Source organism: Daucus carota, chromosome 7, assembly GCF_001625215.2.
Source record: "Daucus carota subsp. sativus chromosome 7, DH1 v3.0, whole genome shotgun sequence".
Taxonomy (NCBI): Eukaryota; Viridiplantae; Streptophyta; class Magnoliopsida; order Apiales; family Apiaceae; genus Daucus; species Daucus carota.
The window spans coordinates 22811315-22831167 of NC_030387.2; the positions used below are offsets into that span (position 1 = coordinate 22811315).

General features: G+C 33.6%; 2 protein-coding genes across 5 annotated transcripts; both read right to left on the bottom strand.

The window, feature by feature from the left end:
* Positions 1 to 396: 396 nt before the first annotated feature.
* On the bottom strand, positions 397 to 3195 carry LOC108195830 (nuclear transport factor 2B). Its single transcript, XM_017362800.1, has 2 exons — positions 2803 to 3195; positions 397 to 695 (listed from the first exon to the last, which is right to left on the bottom strand). The coding sequence occupies exons 1-2, from the start codon at positions 3097 to 3099 to the stop codon at positions 621 to 623; spliced, it is 372 nt and encodes a 123-aa protein (XP_017218289.1). The 5' UTR covers positions 3100 to 3195; the 3' UTR covers positions 397 to 620.
* Positions 3196 to 4167: 972 nt separating this feature from the next.
* On the bottom strand, positions 4168 to 11337 carry LOC108195829 (histidine kinase 3). Of its 4 annotated transcripts, XR_010285707.1 has the most exons (12): positions 10823 to 11333; positions 10047 to 10490; positions 9536 to 9835; positions 9035 to 9204; positions 8462 to 8674; positions 7716 to 7902; positions 7583 to 7634; positions 7248 to 7477; positions 6978 to 7076; positions 5425 to 6551; positions 4730 to 5086; positions 4168 to 4628 (listed from the first exon to the last, which is right to left on the bottom strand). XR_010285707.1 is itself a non-coding variant. In XM_017362798.2 (11 exons), exons 2-11 carry the CDS (start codon positions 10470 to 10472, stop codon positions 4843 to 4845), a joined length of 3048 nt encoding a protein of 1015 aa, XP_017218287.2. In that variant the 5' UTR covers positions 10473 to 10490; positions 10823 to 11337; the 3' UTR covers positions 4168 to 4842. The 4 variants fall into 4 exon arrangements, 2 of the variants coding, with proteins under 2 accessions (XP_017218287.2, XP_017218286.2); XR_001801633.2 differs by having other exon boundaries at positions 10047 to 11278; XM_017362798.2 differs by having other exon boundaries at positions 4168 to 5086; positions 10823 to 11337.
* Positions 11338 to 19853: the final 8516 nt, after the last annotated feature.

Sequence of the window (19853 nt, forward strand, 5' to 3'; positions counted from 1 at the left end):
CTCCTTACTCTAAATGAGTAGGGGCATGGTCTGCGTACAGTTTACCCTCCCCTGACCCTGCTCTAAGCGGGATATACTGGGTTTGTTTGGTTTGGTTTACTATCATTTCTTTCTGAAGTCAGAGCAACTAAATTCTCATTGCAGTTTTCTTTCATCAACCATCCCACTAAAAAATCTCGGACTCCTCAACTTATCAAGTGATCAGCACCAAAAACAAACACTGATATAAATCACTATACAATCAAATGTTCTCCTTGTGTTTCTTTCTAATTGTATGTGCTCATTTTTTGTTTTTTTTTTTGTTTTTTTTTTGCATTGTTTGTAGTCCTGGATAACTTGGCTAGCACACGAATCCACTGAATTTGCATATTATATCACTATTTTCCATATATGACATTATAGGGACAAACCACATATCATTGAATCAAAAGGATGAAAATCTCTGAGTGTATGAAGACAGGACTCAGGAGAGTACAACAGCAATAATCATCACGAAAAACCAACTGAAATCTTCACCAGTTCTCAATTTTTTACTTAAAAGAGTACGTAATAAAACTGAATCTGATCACAAATATTAAACTGAATACGAGTCCACTCTCTGAAATCTTGTCCAACTAGCTTCAAGCGTAATTCAGCCGGAATACGTCATTCAACACATAAAAGCTTCCCTGTGGTGTAGGCATCAAATGGAACATCTGCGAAAAAATAAAGATGAATAAATTCCCAGTTATAACCAGAAAAAATAATCAATTGACAAGATAGATTAGTAAAAAGACATCAGAATAAGAAAAAAAGTTCTCTTGAACTATGCTGATTAGTGGAATAACTAGTTGTTTTGAGGCAGAATATATTACACGCTACCACAGACATTGTATAGTAAAACTTAAAACATCATAGGCTAGTATCCCATCTATGTACGAAGACCATAGCATTCAATTGAGGACATATAGTCAAGTGAAAAAAAGGATATATCTATCCTTACAAAAACAAAATAAGTAAAGAACACTTGTAAAGGTAATACGCGTGCCCATAAATCAAAGATGACCATAAATCACTCACAAGCAGCCATCAGACTTATGACAAAGAAGTGGCTGATTAAAAAGACACTATTACCCGATACTTCAATCGACACGATCTAAAGCTAATGTCTTTAATCATAATAAAGAGTCATAGTTCTAAATTAAAGCAGAAACTGAACCGATATTATGACAGACTACACACAAAGGACACCAAGAAAAGGTTCAATTAAAGATTTCGATCATTGGAACACAGTTCTTAATTTAATTTAGCCCCAATATTACCTAGTGATCAAGTCAACTAGAGGTACCATGATATCAAGTTTGGTTGCGGTGCTGATACGTATAAGAACTATATTACTACCTTCAAAGAGAACCCTATGGTTACCAATATTTATATTGGGAACTGTGTGTCCTTTCAACTAGAAGTTACAAAAATCAGTTGTACACTTGCATTCTTTCAATGTTCTAGACAAACAGAATTATATACATATCTTTCATGTAGACATCAGGTTACTTACGTTAAAACATACACTCCATTTCAAGGGAAGGAGATTATGATGCATGTTGTTTGGTCTTAAGTAATCTAACTGATACGTATGCAACTCCAATTTTTCTTAATTACAGAGAAAATTTTGGATCACATCTTTTAGTGAACAAAACATAATCAAACTCATTTACTAACCAAGTAATTGATACAGAGTAGGTTTGACCATATATCATCAATAAAAGGTGTGCAAGATGAAAGCATTAATAATTAAATTACACTTCTAATAAGAACATTATCAGGAGTAAGTTGACAGATTATCAAACCAAAAAATCAAATTTGGTGAAGCCCAGCAAGATCTTCAAGATTCACTACATAAATGCATATGCTAATGTATCTAGCAAGATATAAAAATAAAAAATATAATTATTCATTAAAAATATAAAAGCATTCAAAAGCATCCTTGCTAGCTTTGTGGTTCATTATTAATAATCTCTTCCTTGGCCAAACAAGACAGTCCAGCTTTTAGTTTTTACAAAAAAAACAGTGCAGCAAAATAACACAAAATTTGATGAGGGGAGAATGAAGTCAAACTATCAAAGAAAACAATTCCAATTCCAAATACTTTCAGATAGCATAATAGGCAGTACAATGCCATTAATAGTTCAATAGGTGATTTGACTGCTACAGACAGGTTGACAGGAAGCCTAGAGGTAAAAAAGACGTTAGACTTGACATTAACAAAGATCTGAGTAATTTTTACCTCTTAGACCTAGTTTAATACTGTAGTAAGAATTACCCTAATATTGAATTTCGAACCTCCTATCTAAGTAACATAAGAATAACATACACAAGCCAGAAAGAATCACACACCTAAGAACGAAATTCATTAGAGCATAAGCCACGAAGGAAAGCCCTTACATCTACCATCATTTAAAAAGCACATAATTCCAACAATCAAGCTGCCGAATCAGTTACATTACACATCTAAGTGATCTAACCAACCACAAAGCCATAGCAAGAGAAATCAATAAAGCCAATTTCACAATAATAGATCAATTCAGATCAAACACCCCCCCCCCCCCCTCCCCTCTCTCCAACACTAATTCTAATTCCAATTAGCATAAGCAATTGCAATACCAGAACAACTTCGAAATCGACTACTAACGTATAAAACACCTCAAACAATTACTAAGTAGAGGGAGGGAGGGAGGGAGAGAGAGAGAGAGAGAGAGAGAGAGAGAGAGAGAGAGAGAGGGAGAGAGAGTGAGGGAGGGGGAGGGAGAGGGAGAGAGAGACCTGACTAAACCTAAGAGCATGCTGTTCGCCAGCGAGCTGAAGATTCCCGGAGACAAAAACAAGCATACCACCAGCAGGACCAGAAGGCTGACAATCAACAGTGGAGATGCTATGTTTACACTGCTGAAACGGGAGAGAAGTAAGCTTAGCAACGATATTGACGGAGCCTTGAATCTTCTGACCTTCGAAAGTCAACATCGAAGCTTCCTGATACAAATTCCCCAGATTCGAACGATTGTTATCGAATGTTGAGTAGTAGTGCTCCACAAACGCCTTGGCCACTGCATCTGGATCCATCTCGCCTATACACACAGCTGCTCTTCTCTGCTCTCTGTATATATTTCTATGTATCAAAAATACCTAACTCTCTGGACCTTGAATCTTCTCCCCTGCCCCTAGTACTCTAATTATAATAAAAAAAATTATTAATAATTTATGAATTAAACGGTGTTGACAAAATTCTGATTAATTTTCAATGAAATGATGTCAATGAGATATTAACTTTATCTGTATCTAACTGAATTGTCATTTTTATATTATTAATTAATAATTAACAATATCTTCATTTTATGTCATCAATAATATAAATATAGTATTTTTATAATAATATAAATATAGTTTTAAATATGTAATATCTAAGGAATAATATACTATATACATTAATTAATTAGGGACATATTTGAAAATTCTGTAATTTTGAAAATTAATTTTACAAAGTAACTTGACATATTTATACTTGAAATATTTGTGTGGGATATAAATATAAGTGATAAATTCTTTTTCGATATTTTCAGATTTATAACAATCGATTGTGAATCAGAGCATGTCCAATAATTATGTTAAAAAAGAAGGAACTATCAGTATAATTTAATATTAAAAAATGATTATTTTTTGTGTTAAAATAGAAAAACATCTACAATGACTTTAGATTTTGTTTTAAATTTCACTAAATCACATATTTCACCTAAATTAAATCAAGCTGGATAAGAGTATTTTCTATGAGTTGGCTATAGTTGGAGATGATCTAACATGTTATATCTATTAGATTAAATTCTTGGATGGGATGAGTGAGACACAAACGATAAACTCTTAACCATCCAACCGTGCTCCTAACATGCTAATTATAGATCCAACTTTTTTTTTTTTTTTGAACAAAATTATAGATCCAAGTATTGTTCAATATTTAGAATATTTAGAGAATGGTAAGTTTTATTTTTTATTCTTATATATATATACAGATTTGGATTTGAGACTGTATACTGTTTTTAAGGATGAAATATAGATTCTGCTTTCAAATACACAAAATTACACCACAAAACACCAAATCATGCCAAAAATATGTACGTGAGCCAGAGACATAAAAGCTGACTAAAATTTGCTTCACATTACTCGTTACTAATTCTTAACAGTAATTACACCAAGTCCATAGATGATCAGATCATTGGCATTGTACAAAACAAACACACTCATTTGAGTATTGTCCTAGTATAACTACATGTAATCTATAGGAGAAGCTAGTTTATATATATACAACCTGCATAATCTTCTCTCAACCTAATTCTACTATTTCTGTAACACAATAAATATTATCGATCTCTATGATACAAACATCGACTCTCCGAAACCCCCTCAGACTGTATCTTTATCATGTCCTTCAAATTCTTCTCAGGTTTTTAGGTGATAATATCCTTCAGAGGCTCTTAGAAGACGATGAGATCAAAACTGCGTGGAAATGAATTGTGTCATCTCGCTCACAATCTGTACAAAGAATTCCCACATCTAATGCCTAGTATATACACTCCAGTTTGGTGGAATAAATTGGGTTCCTGGACAGATATGAAGCAAAGTCAATAAATTCGAATGCTGGTTTGGTTACTGATAAGGCCCAATCAAAGTTGGAACTGCCGACTAAGAAGTAAGAACTTACGATCGGGAAATATCTGGACCCCTCGTGAGCATTTCAACAAGATGTCTCAAGGAGCAGGCAAGAATGCTTCTATTATTGACATGCCTGCACCACTCTCCTGCAGATTAAATGAACTATACGAAAAAGCGTGAAACCTCACGATAGAGTTGTTCAGCTTCAAACGGTTTCGAGACATAACCATCCATTCCAGATTTTAGGCATTCTTCGTTGGTAGCATGAATCACGTCAGCAGTCATTGCCATAATAGGAATATGACATCTTGAGATGTCTTTGTGAGCTTCTTTTAACATTTCTCCATGTTGTATACGGCCATTAATTTTAGATTCCATGTCTCGGATCCTTCGTGTAGCTTCAAACCTTTATCAGAAAAATCTCACCATCAGTCATATTATGTAGTATTGAACACATTGACACTGACCAGATAAGCATGCTCAGTTGATAACAAAAATCAAAGAAGTGTACAGAATAATTAAAAGGAAAAAAAAAAAAAAGATAAGCTTTCAGGTGGTACTATCTACGACTGGCATAAATGTAAGCCACAACCATCTGCCACAAGGTTGAGCTTCGGATATACAAAATTAACTATTAAAAATAATTGTGATCCTGAAATATTTTGAAGATAATAAAAAAAGAAAAAATTGGAAAAGAGCTAGTAAGATAGTAACTTATAGGAGAATAGAAGATTTAATACGTACCCATCCATCTCAGGCATTTGGATATCCATGAAGCAAGCATCAAACTGGTGCGGGGGCTCCAGCAGTGATATTGCCTTCTTTCCGCTGTCTGCACAGACAACGTCAGCGCCATACTTTTTCAATGCACCAGCAGCTACTCTGAGGTTAACATTATTGTCATCTACAACTAGAATTTTTCTACCAAGGAGAAGACTACGGAGAGACAAACTCGGGAGCTCCCCATTTCGGTAATTTCCTCGGTTTTTTGCACCCGTGGCACGTTGTATAGAAGCAGCCAGCATGCTTGCTCTCAAGGGTTTCACAATGACGTATGGATAATAGTTACCCAAAGTTGCATGCCCGTTTCTGCTAGAATTTACAGAGTTAGCTAAAAGGAATACTTTCGGAGGAACACCTTGGTCAAAATTCATCAATCGACTGACAAAGAGAGCTGACATGCCTAAATCCTTGTCCCAAACTTCTTGTTCAACTAGGACCATGTCAATAACCTTTTTTCCACTGCTCATGACAGATAAACCATGACTCAAACCAATCACTACTTCGACCTGGATCCCAAGACGTTGAATATGATACCTTGATGCTTTTGCTCGGACCTCCCTACTGTCCACAACAATTGCTTTCATGCCTTGAAATTCTTTATATCCCGACTGCTGATTGATTTGCTGAATCTTCTGTGAATATGAACTATTGCCTCCATTCGTAAATACAGCAGTAAAGGTGAAGGTGGATCCTACCTTGGGTACGCTTACAAACCCGATTTCACCATTCATAAGGCCAACCAAGCACTTGCTTATGCTTAATCCAATTCCTGTGCCCCCATGTGTTCGAGAAATAGAGGGGCCTACTTGCATAAAGGGAGTGAAAACACGGGATTGGGCTTCTAAAGGGATTCCAACACCAGTGTCCTCCACTGATACAATGAGATTGATGGTATCAGAAGAAGATGATACAGAAGAATTTGACCCCTCTGGATTTAATATTTTAAATCCTGCCCAGCTCTTGCTTTGATCTGCTACTGGCAACCCACTTAAGGTGTTCTGCCACGATGATTCCTTCTCAACTTCTGTCATGTCCATCACCTCGTCAACAAGATGGACCGTTACGAAGATATGCCCTTTCTCAGTGAACTGTAAAATCGAAGAATAAACATTGCTGAGATATTTACAATTTTTTTTTTTTTTTAAGTGAGCTATTTACATTTTAAGAAACAGAATACAAAAAAAAAAGTAACTCGAGAAGAATGGTGTAAACTAAGTTGCACAAATAAATCTGCCTTTTGCAAGCTATCGAAAACTAAAGTCCAGACTAACACAGAATATATACTCCCAGTTCAATCTTTTCATATAGATACGTTTGATTGTCTAATGGAAGGAGTCTTATAGTTTGACCCCTTCCTATTTCATTTTCTGACAGCTGCTACTTTATACATGCCACGGTGATGTACCAAATTATTTTTTTTACATTAGATAGTATATTACTTGGTGCTAATTCCTTTGGTACGGACCCCGACTTCAGGTATTTATTTAACAACTGGGTCACATTTATAAACTTACTTTGATTGAGTTGCCCATAAGATTTGTGATGATCTGTCGGAATCTTCCAGGATCGCCAATTAGCATCTCAGGGACCTTGTCAGAAATGTAAACTGACAACTACAACAAGTGAAAGCCCTTTAGAACAGATATAAAATATTAAAAAGAAAGCCACAAAGGCAATTAAGAACAAAGAATGATGTCCTTTAGAACAGATAATAAAATATCAAAAGAAAACCTCAAAGCCAATAAACAACAGAGAAAGGTAACTACAAAAACTATATAGTTTACCTCCACTCCCTTGTCTTGAGATTTTCCAGAAAATAGAGACAAAACATCATCCAATATCTCTCTCAGATCAAACCGCACTGCTTCGAGCTCTAGCTTACCAGCTTCTATCTTTGCTTGGTCCAGAACCTCATTTATAAGAGAGACTAAAGCTTTTCCGCTGGCCTGTGCAGTCCTAACATAGTCTTGTTGAGTAACATCAAGATCTGTGTCCATGAGCATATGCAACATCCCTGCAGAGATGAAGCTACACATGAAATTTGAAACAAAAATACCTGGCATTTCTGTTTATTTTTCCTACCAATGTATAATGGTTAATGGAGATTAATTAATCTTACCGAGCACACCATTCATTGGGGTCCTGATCTCATGGGAAACTGTAGCAAGGAACTACAGCATGCAGATAGATTATTAGGAGCACATTAAAAATATATAAACGTAAAATTTAAATCATTAGTAAAAGTTATATACCTGTGATTTGGCAACATCAGCTGCCTCAGCACGTTTCTTCAGCTCTCTCATCTTTTGGAAATCATCTTCAACCTTGGTTATTCTATTCATAGTTGCATGAAATATTTGGGCAACAAGAAGCGTAATTACAAGGATCCCATATGAAGTTGTTATTGCTAGCCATGGCCAAGGGCGTTTCTGCTTAAATCTGCACACAAAATTTTTTTACTGAGGTGATCTGATAATAGTTGCATGAATATTTGTGTGAAATACAGAACACGCCGGTGGTTCTGATATATATAATAGCTGTTAATCATCTTAGTTGATCAAAAGTCGTCAGTTGTAACTAGTCAGTAACTTGAAATAGATGGGAATTGCAAGGGACTGCTTATATGAGGCAGGAAACCAGAAGAAATTAGTGCTCCGTAGTCAAAGAGACAAATAAAACTCTTGTACTCACTGCCAAAAGAGACATTAAACCCTTCTACCCACTGGCATTCTGTCTAGAAATTGTTTGACCGCAAAGTGTATAATATCACAATCAAGTGTTTCATTTCAACAGTGTAAGAGCATTCACTGTTTGAGAGAAGTTATTTAGGTAATGTAGGAGAGCTAGCATGGAGTTTGCATTTACAAATGACAATTACTCCTCTGCCTGATTATATGTATTTATGTGCGAGTCAAGGTGATTTTTGTCTACCGACCTGAGAAAGTATGATACTGATCCAATTCTTTAACATTCACAAGTACAATATTGTATCACTCACCTGCAACGCATCTCATGCTTTCTGAAGGGATCTCCAAAGTTAAGGGGACTAACATGCTCCAACAAATCTTCAAACTCATTTGAACCGTACATGCTGATAGGGGAAGATAGGTTGGTGGTATCATAGACATTCACGAGTATTGTTTGTTTGCTCGCAAGCTGTTGAAGTAACTTTTCTACAAGCGATTCAATATCAAATATTCCACCAAGGTACCTGATTGAAAACAAAAACCATTGTGATAAGGTTGTTCAATGTGTTGAAACTTTCTCTATTTCTTTTCTTGGCTAACGATAAGTATAGAAAATCCATCTGCGCTGAAAGTATTATTCGTTACACCCATTATTACATGGGGGTCGTTCAGTTTTCAAGTATAATAAAATTAATCTGGACTTTGTTCGTATATCATATCAACCAAAATAACAGCACTTGCTTATATTGGCACCTAATAAAGCACTTTGGTGTCAGAAGAACAAGATAATAATATTAACTACAAAGCAAATGATACTAGTTGAAACTTGAAAGTAACACTAAAAACAATTTGCAAGAGCTAAATATTAGGATTATAAATATTACCCATCAGTTGCTTGGACTCTCTCATCTGGTGTTGCATTAGAAGGAAAATCTATCTTGTAGACGGCAAAAGTCAGTATGACACCTAATCGATTTGATTTGAGCAGCTTGAAAGGAGCAGTGAGAACCCCTTTCCCAGATTCTCTTGCACGCAAGATATTATCACGATCTTCCTGTTAGTACCTAAGATGTTAAACTTTGAATTTATAGAGCAGTACTCCTTGTATATCGAACTTACCCACACATAATTATTCAAATATTTTTAATTATTCCTTTATACAGTACTAGAGCAGCAAGCAGATGCAAATTGTTAATATCATATGTGCAGCTTATATACTTTACACCACAATGGCCAACTTCAAATGCAAAATTATACGATCCTCTTACTGATCAAGTGTGAATATGATAATGCCATATTTTGAGATGATAATATTAATATGAATAGCTAATAACAGGAAATGTCAGTTAAAGTAGTTTAAAACTTGATGAATTTCTAAAATTTACCTTCCCTGACAGCATATCAATGGAAATTACGTGAGCAACAGTCTCCTGAGCAAAAATAACTGGAGCATATTCCTCCTGATTTGGCTGAATTAAAGATGGCTCTGGGGCTTCGGATTCTTCCCCATCATATACACCCTTAGGAACTGGGACTTGATCAGAATGATCCATCCTCTTAATTTTCCAGCCTTGCTGCTTCTCAAAATGTTCTCTTTCTGAGTGGAGCACCCTTACAGCATATGCTACACCACTTGTAAGGGGCCTCTCAAAAGCTGTTCTTTCAGTGTACCTGGCAAAGGTCCCCTGCAGGTTCATGATCAACTCTAAGATTCCAATCTGAGCTGTGCTAATACTAAATGAATTGTATTATTACAATTATATCAATATACGATATGCAGGCTAGAAGAAAATTTAATGCAATCAACGTTAGAATCATAAACACACACACACACACACACACCACTATATCAACTATAGCTACCTAGCATCCGGATATACGAGAAGAGGACAGTACCTGATCGATAGCAGAGGGATTCTTGGCATGGTGAAAGGTTGAAATCAAGATAGACATAGCTTGGACATGATTCATACTCACATTAAACTGATCTTGTAACATTCTAGCCCTCTCATCACACATACTTGCAAGAGTCTCCTTTCTTTTCTCCAAAGCTTGAGAGTTCATATACCAAAACACCCACATCGAAAACAAGGTTCCAATCAGCACCCATGTCACCAAAAGATTCCTCCACCAGCTTTTTCGAAATCTCTTTGGACTAAAATACTCAAAATAGAAATTATAAATCTTATAAGCACTGATCTTATCCCACCACACCAGCCATAGCTTCCTCCCATCCCCAAGCAAATCATTCTTAGTGCTCATAATTCCTCCATTAATGAACCAGCTCATTGAAATCAATGATATTATCCATCCCCATAGCATCAACAGCAACTGCCCCACCTTCAGAGCAAACCCAACAACATAAAAATAACTCATCCACAACAGTAACAACAATAAATTCACTCCTTCAAACAGTATCAAATTAATTAACCCCAACACAACAGTACTAAAAAAATACTCTACCAAAATAGAAGCCTCCCACTGTCAAATCCTCACAACTCTCTAGACAGACACAACATCAGTATATACATACACCACACTCAAACGAACTTAAAAGAAGAAAGAATGAAGCAAGAGAGATTGATATGACAAGCCCATCAGCCATCTCAAGAGCAGTAAATAAAAATATAAAAAAAGTATTTATATGATGCCAAAGGAAAGGATGATACTACCTTATCCACCCAAAATATCTTGAAAACTGGAATGCTGCAAGAAGTGAAAAAGATAAGAAACACGAGCACCCAAACACCCACCAAATCAAACCCAACCAAGAATCAAACCATCCTCAAGATTCTTAGTCCAAAAATTTGATCTTTATCCTATTTATCCACCAATCAAGCATAAAAACAAAAACCAAAAACAAAAAAAAACCCCAAGAAATAAGAAATCAAATCAGAGTAACTCAAACAAAGAATCTGACAGGAAATCTAGCAAGTAACTAACAAGTAGTAGTACTTGAAGAAGCTAATCAAAAGCATGTGGGTGTTGTTTGACTAACTCAAATAAGCCAATTATAAGTGTGTAATAAAGAAGCATGAGTGTGTGTATGTGTGTATGTGTTTTATGGACAGGAAATATAGGCAGAAGAATCTATGTAAGAAAAGATGAGGAGGAATAAATATGGTGGTAAAAATGTTTGTTAGCTAGCACATGCTCTTATCTTTATCCCTTCTTTCTATCTCCGTCTCAACTCTCAACCCACAATAATTCAATTTATAAATCACTAGACTCGTTGTAAATTTTTAAAGATTTATTTTTTATCTCGAAAGCTACTTTTAAGTTGGGAGCAGGCCGGAACTATACAGTGTCACTATAAACCGATAATAGATGCTGGCTCATTGTTCGGAAATTTCAGTAAGATTGGATGTTGATAATATATATTCGATTTGAAAAAATGTTGGACAAGAAAATTTTAGAATAAAAAATTTTTTCTGGATGATAACTAATTTTATAACATTCGTATTTATGCTCTCTCAAAAAACAAAAACATTCGTATTTATGCGGAGGTGATATATAATCGCTATATAAAAAGGCATACATTATGATGAGTTGATAAGCAAAATCACCAGTGTTTATAGTTCCAGGCATTGTATGTATCGTTTTCATACCATACATGTGTCAGAAGAAGAAAATGTGCTTTCCTTGATCTGCTTTTGTATTGCAGGTGTAACACAGATGGTTAATTATAATTTATAAAGTATACAAGAATGTTATTTATTATTTGTAATTAAGAAATTGTTAAAAGATAGTAAAACATAAATTTTAATTTGGTAATCTGAATAAATTTATTAACAAGAATTATCCAAGTGAGAACAGTTTGCTTGTGAGAATAATGAAACGGTTATTCAGTATTTTTTAAAAAGTGCAAAACAATTATTTTACAGTTATTTTATTTTTTCTAATATTATATTGTACTACAACAGAATAACATTGTTGCTAGTGTTTTTAAGCTAAAACGTGTACTTTATATAGCGCGATCCTTTGTTAATAATATATAATTTATGAAATATAAATAATTTGTAATATAATAATATAAATATTATTTATATTGAATCAAATTTCAGAAATCAATATAATTTAAGTAAAAAAGTTATTATTCACAATTCCACAATTTTAAATTAATAAATAATAAATTATTTATAAATATAATAAATAAACAATATAACAAACTGTTTTTGGTTTATGTCTAGATTAAATAATCTCATCCAAACAAGTTTGTATGTTTGCCCCCAAAATTGCACACAAAATTATAAAATAGAAATCCGGATTAATCAAACTCAGTACTCAGTAGACACATCATTTGTCAATGGGAAGAGCAGAACCAATATCAATGTTAAAAATAAGAATTATAAGACGGTTTGACATAAGTTAAAAAAATAGTTATTATTTATGAATGAGAAATTAGTTATATGTGAAAAGTAACTTTTTTTGACGAAAAGCGAAGATTTTGATAAAGAACTAAAATCCTGAGACACAAACCCTCGAATTGTCAATTACAACGTGATTAAGAAACGAAAAATGAGCTAAACATAAAACCGTTTTGTTTTTAGATCGCTTAACAAATATAATATTTAAATTCTTGATCCAAAAAGTATTACAATTAAATCTCAAACCTACATTAGTGGTGAAGATAGTAGCATCATAATAGACAATCACATAAACAGCATCTGTAGCCCAATGTTCAGAATTTTTAGTTACATAAACTGATATTGGATTAACAAATAACCCCAAAACATGAACAATTTTATGTAGTGAAAGGTGAGCTCTTGCGATATTCACCATCGTGCCATATTTGATACAAGTCTTACAGATCATCCAAAATATCATGTCTTCCCTTCTTAGAAACGTTATCGAAACTGAAACCAAAAAGAAAATACACAAAAATATGAAAACAAACACAAGCATTCCAAAAAGATGGGTACGGCCTTGATGACAATATACTTGATAAGAAAACTCACCCAAAAAGGGTTAGATATTAATTTTTATTAATATATTAATTTTTATTAATATATTAATTTTTATTAATATAACGACAATTAGGAAAAAAGATGAAAGAGCGAAGATGATTAATCAGTATGGAAGATGATGGTTGAAGAGCGAAGAAGTGACGGCTAGGACCCTAATTTTGGAGATAGACTCTCAAAACTGCAAACCCTTGTGAAAAGTAACTTTTATTTTATGTGTTTGGATAATTAACTTATATATATAACTTATAGGGTATAAAAAATTAATAAAATAAAAAATTATTATTAATTACTTTTTAAAATGGTCTTCAAAATATTTACAAATCAAGTTTCAAAAATAAAAAATAAGTCACTAAAAAAGGTACGGATTTTCAACAAGACTTGTATTATAACGACCAAACAATGAAGCAAGCCGATATTTTTACTGTCAATCTATATTTGATATTTTTTTCACACAAACGAAAATATTATTCCCATAGTCCTATCAGGGTTTTTACACGAACGGGGATTCGACAGGTATTTTAAAATTTTGATTAAATATAATTTTATAAATATTTTTACAAATACTTTTCTTTTGAATAAAATATAATATTCAAATTTTTATTCATAAAAGAAAATTTTCAAAAAAAAAAATGAAATTATACTTGATCGGAATCATGAAATACCTGTCGAGTTGTGAAAAAATATATTAAGTAATGAGTAAGATAAAGATATATTAAACAATACTCCATTTCCAAGGAGGCTCACGCAACAGAACAAAATCTTTGCACGTTGTGGACTTGTGGCCTTATTAATCGGTCGAAGCATGCATCTAACCATAACTCCACAAGTCAAGAATCACCGCTGTATGACAACCAACGTCCCATTGTGTTGGACGCTTGTTCACTTGCGTGCCATCATGAATTTGGCTCTCTTTGTCATTGCCCCTTAATTTGTTGCCATGTCTTCGTGTTCGCTTCTTTCATTCATAAACTGAAGTGTTGGTGGATACATATAATTTATTCGTCACTCGTGGATGTTAATTTCAGACACCTCTGTGTCCTATCAACATTTTCCTTAGCCAACGTAGTGTATACATGTAATTATTAGGTTAAGTAGGATTAAATAATCTAAATGTTGAGCACGATTGGAGGGTCAAGGGTTTATCCTCCCCGCGGTCAATACTGACACTATATCGCTATAAACCATATTAGTAAAAAAAATAGTTTAAATATCTTTCAGGCTCTGTTCTAAAAGTCGGTGATTAGTCATCGATTAATCCTTGTTCATAGCTCACTGAACTGATTAATTCTCCAATTAATCACCGATCAATCCGATTAATCTCTGATCAATTCAATTAATCCCCGATTAATCATTGTTCCGTGACTTCACCGATTAAATCCGTTTCCCGCTTTTTACAACACTGTTCAGGTCACTAAAGCAAGTATAATAGTATCTTAAATTGATGTCGTAAATCTAAATTCAAGGATCCAACGATATTCTAGTAATATTTTAACTGAAACTTTATTTCAAATTATATTCTCTTTTAATTATATTGTTTAGCTGAAACGAAAGAAAATAAATACATAATTTAACAACTAAATCATCACAATCACCCAGTCCCGTATAACAAGTGTTCGTCATAAACAATAAACACAATAATTCCGTTTTAATAATCATTTGCAAGATAATTTTTTCAAATTTTAATCTTATGATGTTTTTATTTTGGTCACGTAATTTTAGGTGGGATGGTGTATTGTGGAAATTGTATATTTGATTAATTTTATAATAAATTATAATTTGAAGTAGGTGTTTTTATTTTAAAAAAATTAAAACAATAAATGTAGTCAAAATATATAAAAGAACTTGTCAAACGTTACTTTTGTAAATTAGAATTTGGATTATATGTTTTTACTTAAATAATATTTAATACCTGACAATATATAAATATATATATATATATATATATATATATATATATAATCAAAACATTAAAAGAACGTGGTCAAAAGTCACTTTTTGTGCATTAAATTTGGATAATATGTTTTTATTCAAAAAAAAATTATACTAATATTTCTAAATACAGTTACAATAAACGGAAAAATATGTGTCAAAATTTGAAATAAACGAAAAAATATGTGTCAAAATGTAAAACGCCCCGTAATTATAAGAGAGTAAGAAAACCGCGGAGACTATATGAAATTTTGGACAAAATCAGTAAAATGCACATGTTAGTTCACCATGGAACTCGTACATATCTATCTGCTCACAAAAAAAAAAAAAAAAAAATTCATATATGAGCTTGGCAAAAGTTACAAGAACCCAAGGCTTCCTTAACAACCAAAGACATTGCAGCTAGTCAAATTAGCAGGTGTAAGATTAGGCTACAATCCATATAATTTGCTTCGTCCATTTCTGTTCTTCGCCGAACTTTAGTGCACGCTGACTTCTCGTCTTAGGTAAAAGTATCACTTTGATTAATCATTTTTATAGATGATCAATGGCTATTAGAGTATTAGGTAATTTACTTGCGACTTTGAACTTGTGAAAGAAAGAAAACAGAGTAAAAGGAAGAGAATTGTTTTTTTCTTTGACAGAAAAAGGAAGAGAATCGTTCAGTTTAAAGTTTTTGAAAAATATTGAAGATTGGAGCCAGAATTCACCAATGCACTGTAAATAATAAGGTTTTACGAGAAAATCATAAATTTAATGATTTAAGGAAAATTTGATGTATTAATTTAAGAGTGATTACAAGTAAACTGGCAGTGAAATTTTTGATTTCGAGTTAATTATGTATAAAAATTTGTAATCTGAAGAACACATAATAATAAATATTCATACAAAATTTTACACATCAAATAATTCAAAATTTTACACATTAATTAATTTTAATCGAATTTTGATTGTTCAAAATCTGACAACTAAAAAAAGACGGAAAAAGGACCGGGGATGAGTGAGAGAAACGGCTGGTAGATAAGAGCAAGTCCAATAAGTTACCTATCTCATTACTTATAAATAATATAAAATAATGAGGGCTAGTGAGTGCTAGTGATTTAGGAGCTCTAATTTTAGTATCCACTCCAATAGTGAATCTCTATTCTTGTTCCTTATTATTATTTTAATAATAAATTTGAATCTTACCCTTATTTGAATTTTAAAAAGCTGCAGATAAATATGACACGTATTAATAACATAACAGAGGGTTCGAGTTTACCTATTGTTTTCTAACGATTACAAAAGTAAGGTGTTTTATATATATACTACTCATGTGTGTCTATCTAGTATCAATCTTTTATTCAATCACCTTGTATATTCTTTCAAATCTCTGATGGATCCCCAGGATATTGTGACATATTTAATTCAAGAAGAAGAGGAGGAGGAGGAGGAGATGAACACGGTTGTAGCTATGTGTTATTTAGACAATGCAAACAATAAGTAATATTGTAGAGGGGGGGGGGGGGGGTTGAATACAATCTACAAAAATTTAATAACTTTTTGCACAACAGATCATATTCAAACTACAAGAGAATATAAAAGCTAAAACAGAAATTTAAAGAACAAGGGTCTTAAAAATTTCAGGTGGATTGTTTGATCCACCTGAGAGATTTTTATATCAAGAACCTTCCGAGTAAAAATACTTGGCTGCTTACAAAAGAATGAAGAGCAGAAGCTTACAATTTCTTGCTAACTTTCTCTAGTGCTTTGCTCTTCAGTTCTTGGTGTTTTGATACTTTTAAAATGTAAAATTACAAAGTGAATATATACTATTACAAACAAAACTAGTCTGTAAAAGCATTGTCCTACTCAGTCTCTAGCTAAAACAAATATAGAATTTCTTGGACTTGATACAGCATTTGGCAGCTTGAAATCCTTGTTGTTTTGCCAGAAATGGTAGGCTTCGAGGTTCTCAATATTTGACTAAACTGCTTTTTGTTTAGCTTCTAAAACTTGTGCAGTATCTGTCATATCAACCCATGTGCTCTTTGTCTTTATCTTGACTTGTTACTGTCAACTGCTAATCATCAACTGCTAATAATACCAGTTGATACTTTTCTGAAATAGCGGTTGATAGTCTTCTTTGAATTATGGGATAATGGTGTTGATGTAGCGGTTGATAATCTTCCTTCTAATTAGCCATTGATACTCCATGATTAGCGATCGATCTTCACTTCACTTGGATAGATTACATGACTTCTCATATTTATAATTATGTCACCCTATCTACACATCCATTGATAGATCAACTGCTAATCTAAAAGTATACATATTATTACATCAACTGCTAAGATACTCCAGCTTTGTTACAATTAGGGGTGTGCATTCGGTTAACCGAAACCGAAACCGAATTTTTTTTCGGTTAACCGAAACCGAACTTTATCAAAATCCTCTACCGAAAACCGAACCGAATTTATTTCGGTTTTATAACCGAACCGAAATTTAAATTTCGGTTATTACCGAAAACCGAATTTATAAACCGAATTTTTTAAAATATATTTGAAAATGTGAAATTTTCCTTCGCAAATCTGAAATCGGCAATTTTACATTATTACATATTCAAGTAGATTCAGCAGCAACAAACTATTTACGTCTTTAGACCAGAGCATATTCAGACCCAAGCACCCTGCTGCAAAGTCTTTGCAAATATATGCATCAAAGCTCTGCCAGTTTTATCAATTGTAAATTGCAGATGATATCAATTATATCAATTTTATTTATTACTCCATACACATTGATAAATGTTGTTGAATCACTCAGTGTATACACTATTCATATAAGATATATATAAATTTAGTTTGCTATCTCTCATAATTATATAATATTTATAATATTACCTAAAATATTATTATTTTAATTAAATATATATAAATTCGGTTAACCATTCGGTTTTCGGTTAACCGAATTAAAAAAACCGAAAAACCGAAAACCGAAATATATAAAATTTGGCTACCGAAAACCGAACCGAAATATAAATATCGGTTAACCGAACCGAAATTATTTCGGTTTTTCGGTTCGGTTTTCGGTTAACCGAACCGAATGCTCACCCCTAGTTACAATACCTCATCAGCCGTTGATGGGTTAATCTGATCAATTGATACTGCCTTAGCATGCTATCAATTGATCAGTTACATGCAATTTTATTCTAAGTAAGAATAAAATACTTTGTATCATCAAGCATCACATATTCCTAACAATCTCCCCCTATTTATATCAGTAGGAATTTCAGATTTAAATTTGAGGTGCTTGATGATTACAAAACACACAATAAAGAAAACAAATATCTTTGCATTAAGAATAAAACTTTTAATTGCATAAGGATAGGAGTTTTACAATGATTGGATTTTTGCTCCTCTAGACTGAGCAGATATTCATTGTTTCCTTTTCTTTTGTCTGGACAATTTATTGTTTATCTCCCTCTCTAGATCTTCAATGAACTTGGCCTCTTCTGTGATCTTAGAATTGAGTTTGTTCTGCATTGCCCTCAAGATGTCGATATCAGCATTTCTAGCATGATCCTTTAATCTGAAGAATCTCTTAATGCCTTGATCATCTCTAAAAGTCATCAGTCTTGAGGGATGATTGTGAATACAGCTGCCAATATCAGGAAGGGATAATCTTAAGGGGAGATCAGAAGGTTCATTCCATTTCTTCCTTATATCTTCAATTCTTTTAAGAATTTCACTTCTGATTCCTTGTGAATATGAGGTTCTGTTGTCCAGCTTCAGGTACACTGTCTTCAAATCATTGTAGTCTTGATCTAAGACCCTTTCTAATGGCCATGTAATTCTTGTCTGAGATGAGTAGTGGAATTCCAACCTTTCTGGAAGCTTCTTAGTCCTTGTCCGCCTTTACACTTAGAAATTCATTCGGATACAGATTGATTGTGGGCTGTTCACTGATATGAAATGCATAAGCATAAGTAGATTTAGGGACCTTGACAATTTCTGGTACAGGAGGGATCACCACTTCTCTTGAGGGAGACTTAACTTGAACAGGTCCAACTGGAGCCTTTTAGGATTTCCTCCTTTCTTTTTGATGTTACTAGGCACATGCTTGGCTTTACCTCCAGTTTTACTTTTCTTTGGCCTTAGAGAATCTGCCAGCCCATCCTCTTTAGTCACAAAGATTTTTGGAAAATTCATGGATGAGATGTCAAACTCTACAGGCTCTTCTTTTAGCTCTTTTGGATTTATGAAGGGTTCTAATTGAGCAGTAGAAGCAGGAGGTGGATCTTGTCTTGGAGACTTACCTTTTTCTTCTTCATGTACCACAGTTAAGTTTGGTACATTTTTCTTCACACCAGCCCTGGTCTTCTTTCTAGCCTTCTTTTTCATATTTTTCTTGGCTTCATCCAGAATTTGTTGCTGAATAGCAATGTTGGACTCATCAGCCAAATCACCAACTTCTTCACCAAGTTCTTGCAGCAATTCTGCAGCAAATCTTTCAATGTTTGCATCTTCATTTACAGAAGGCCCTTGGGTTCTTTCTTGTTCTTCTTTGGCCTTAGCATACAAGGGGTGTCAAGGAGGCACACAAATAACTTCATTGTTCCTTGTAATGTAGGCAAATTCAGATCTCCACACAGAGTCTTGATCTAATTTGCCAACAACTAGCTTTGGCTTGACAGGCTTCCCTTCTGCAAGATCTTTGGCTTCTTGCTCAGCCCTTTCCTTCTCAGCCTTCTCACTCTCTCTCTCTTTTCTTCCTCAGTCTCATCCCATTTCTTGCCAAATTTACCCATATGAATGGCAAGACCAAGTAG

Coding starts and splice junctions, on each gene's coding strand:
- LOC108195830 (XM_017362800.1), bottom strand. CDS start 3,099: ATGGATCCAGATGCAGTGGCCAAGGCGTTTGTGGAGCACTACTACTCA. Junction 696..2,802: donor ATGCTCTTAGGTTTAGTCAG/GTCTCTCTCTCC, acceptor ATTTTTTCGCAG/ATGTTCCATTTGATGCCTAC.
- LOC108195829 (XM_017362797.2), bottom strand. CDS start 10,526: ATGAGTTATTTTTATGTTGTTGGGTTTGCTCTGAAGGTGGGGCAGTTG. Junction 9,836..10,046: donor ATCCCTCTGCTATCGATCAG/GTACTGTCCTCT, acceptor ATGAACCTGCAG/GGGACCTTTGCCAGGTACAC. Junction 6,552..6,977: donor TTATGGGCAACTCAATCAAA/GTAAGTTTATAA, acceptor TCGATTTTACAG/TTCACTGAGAAAGGGCATAT.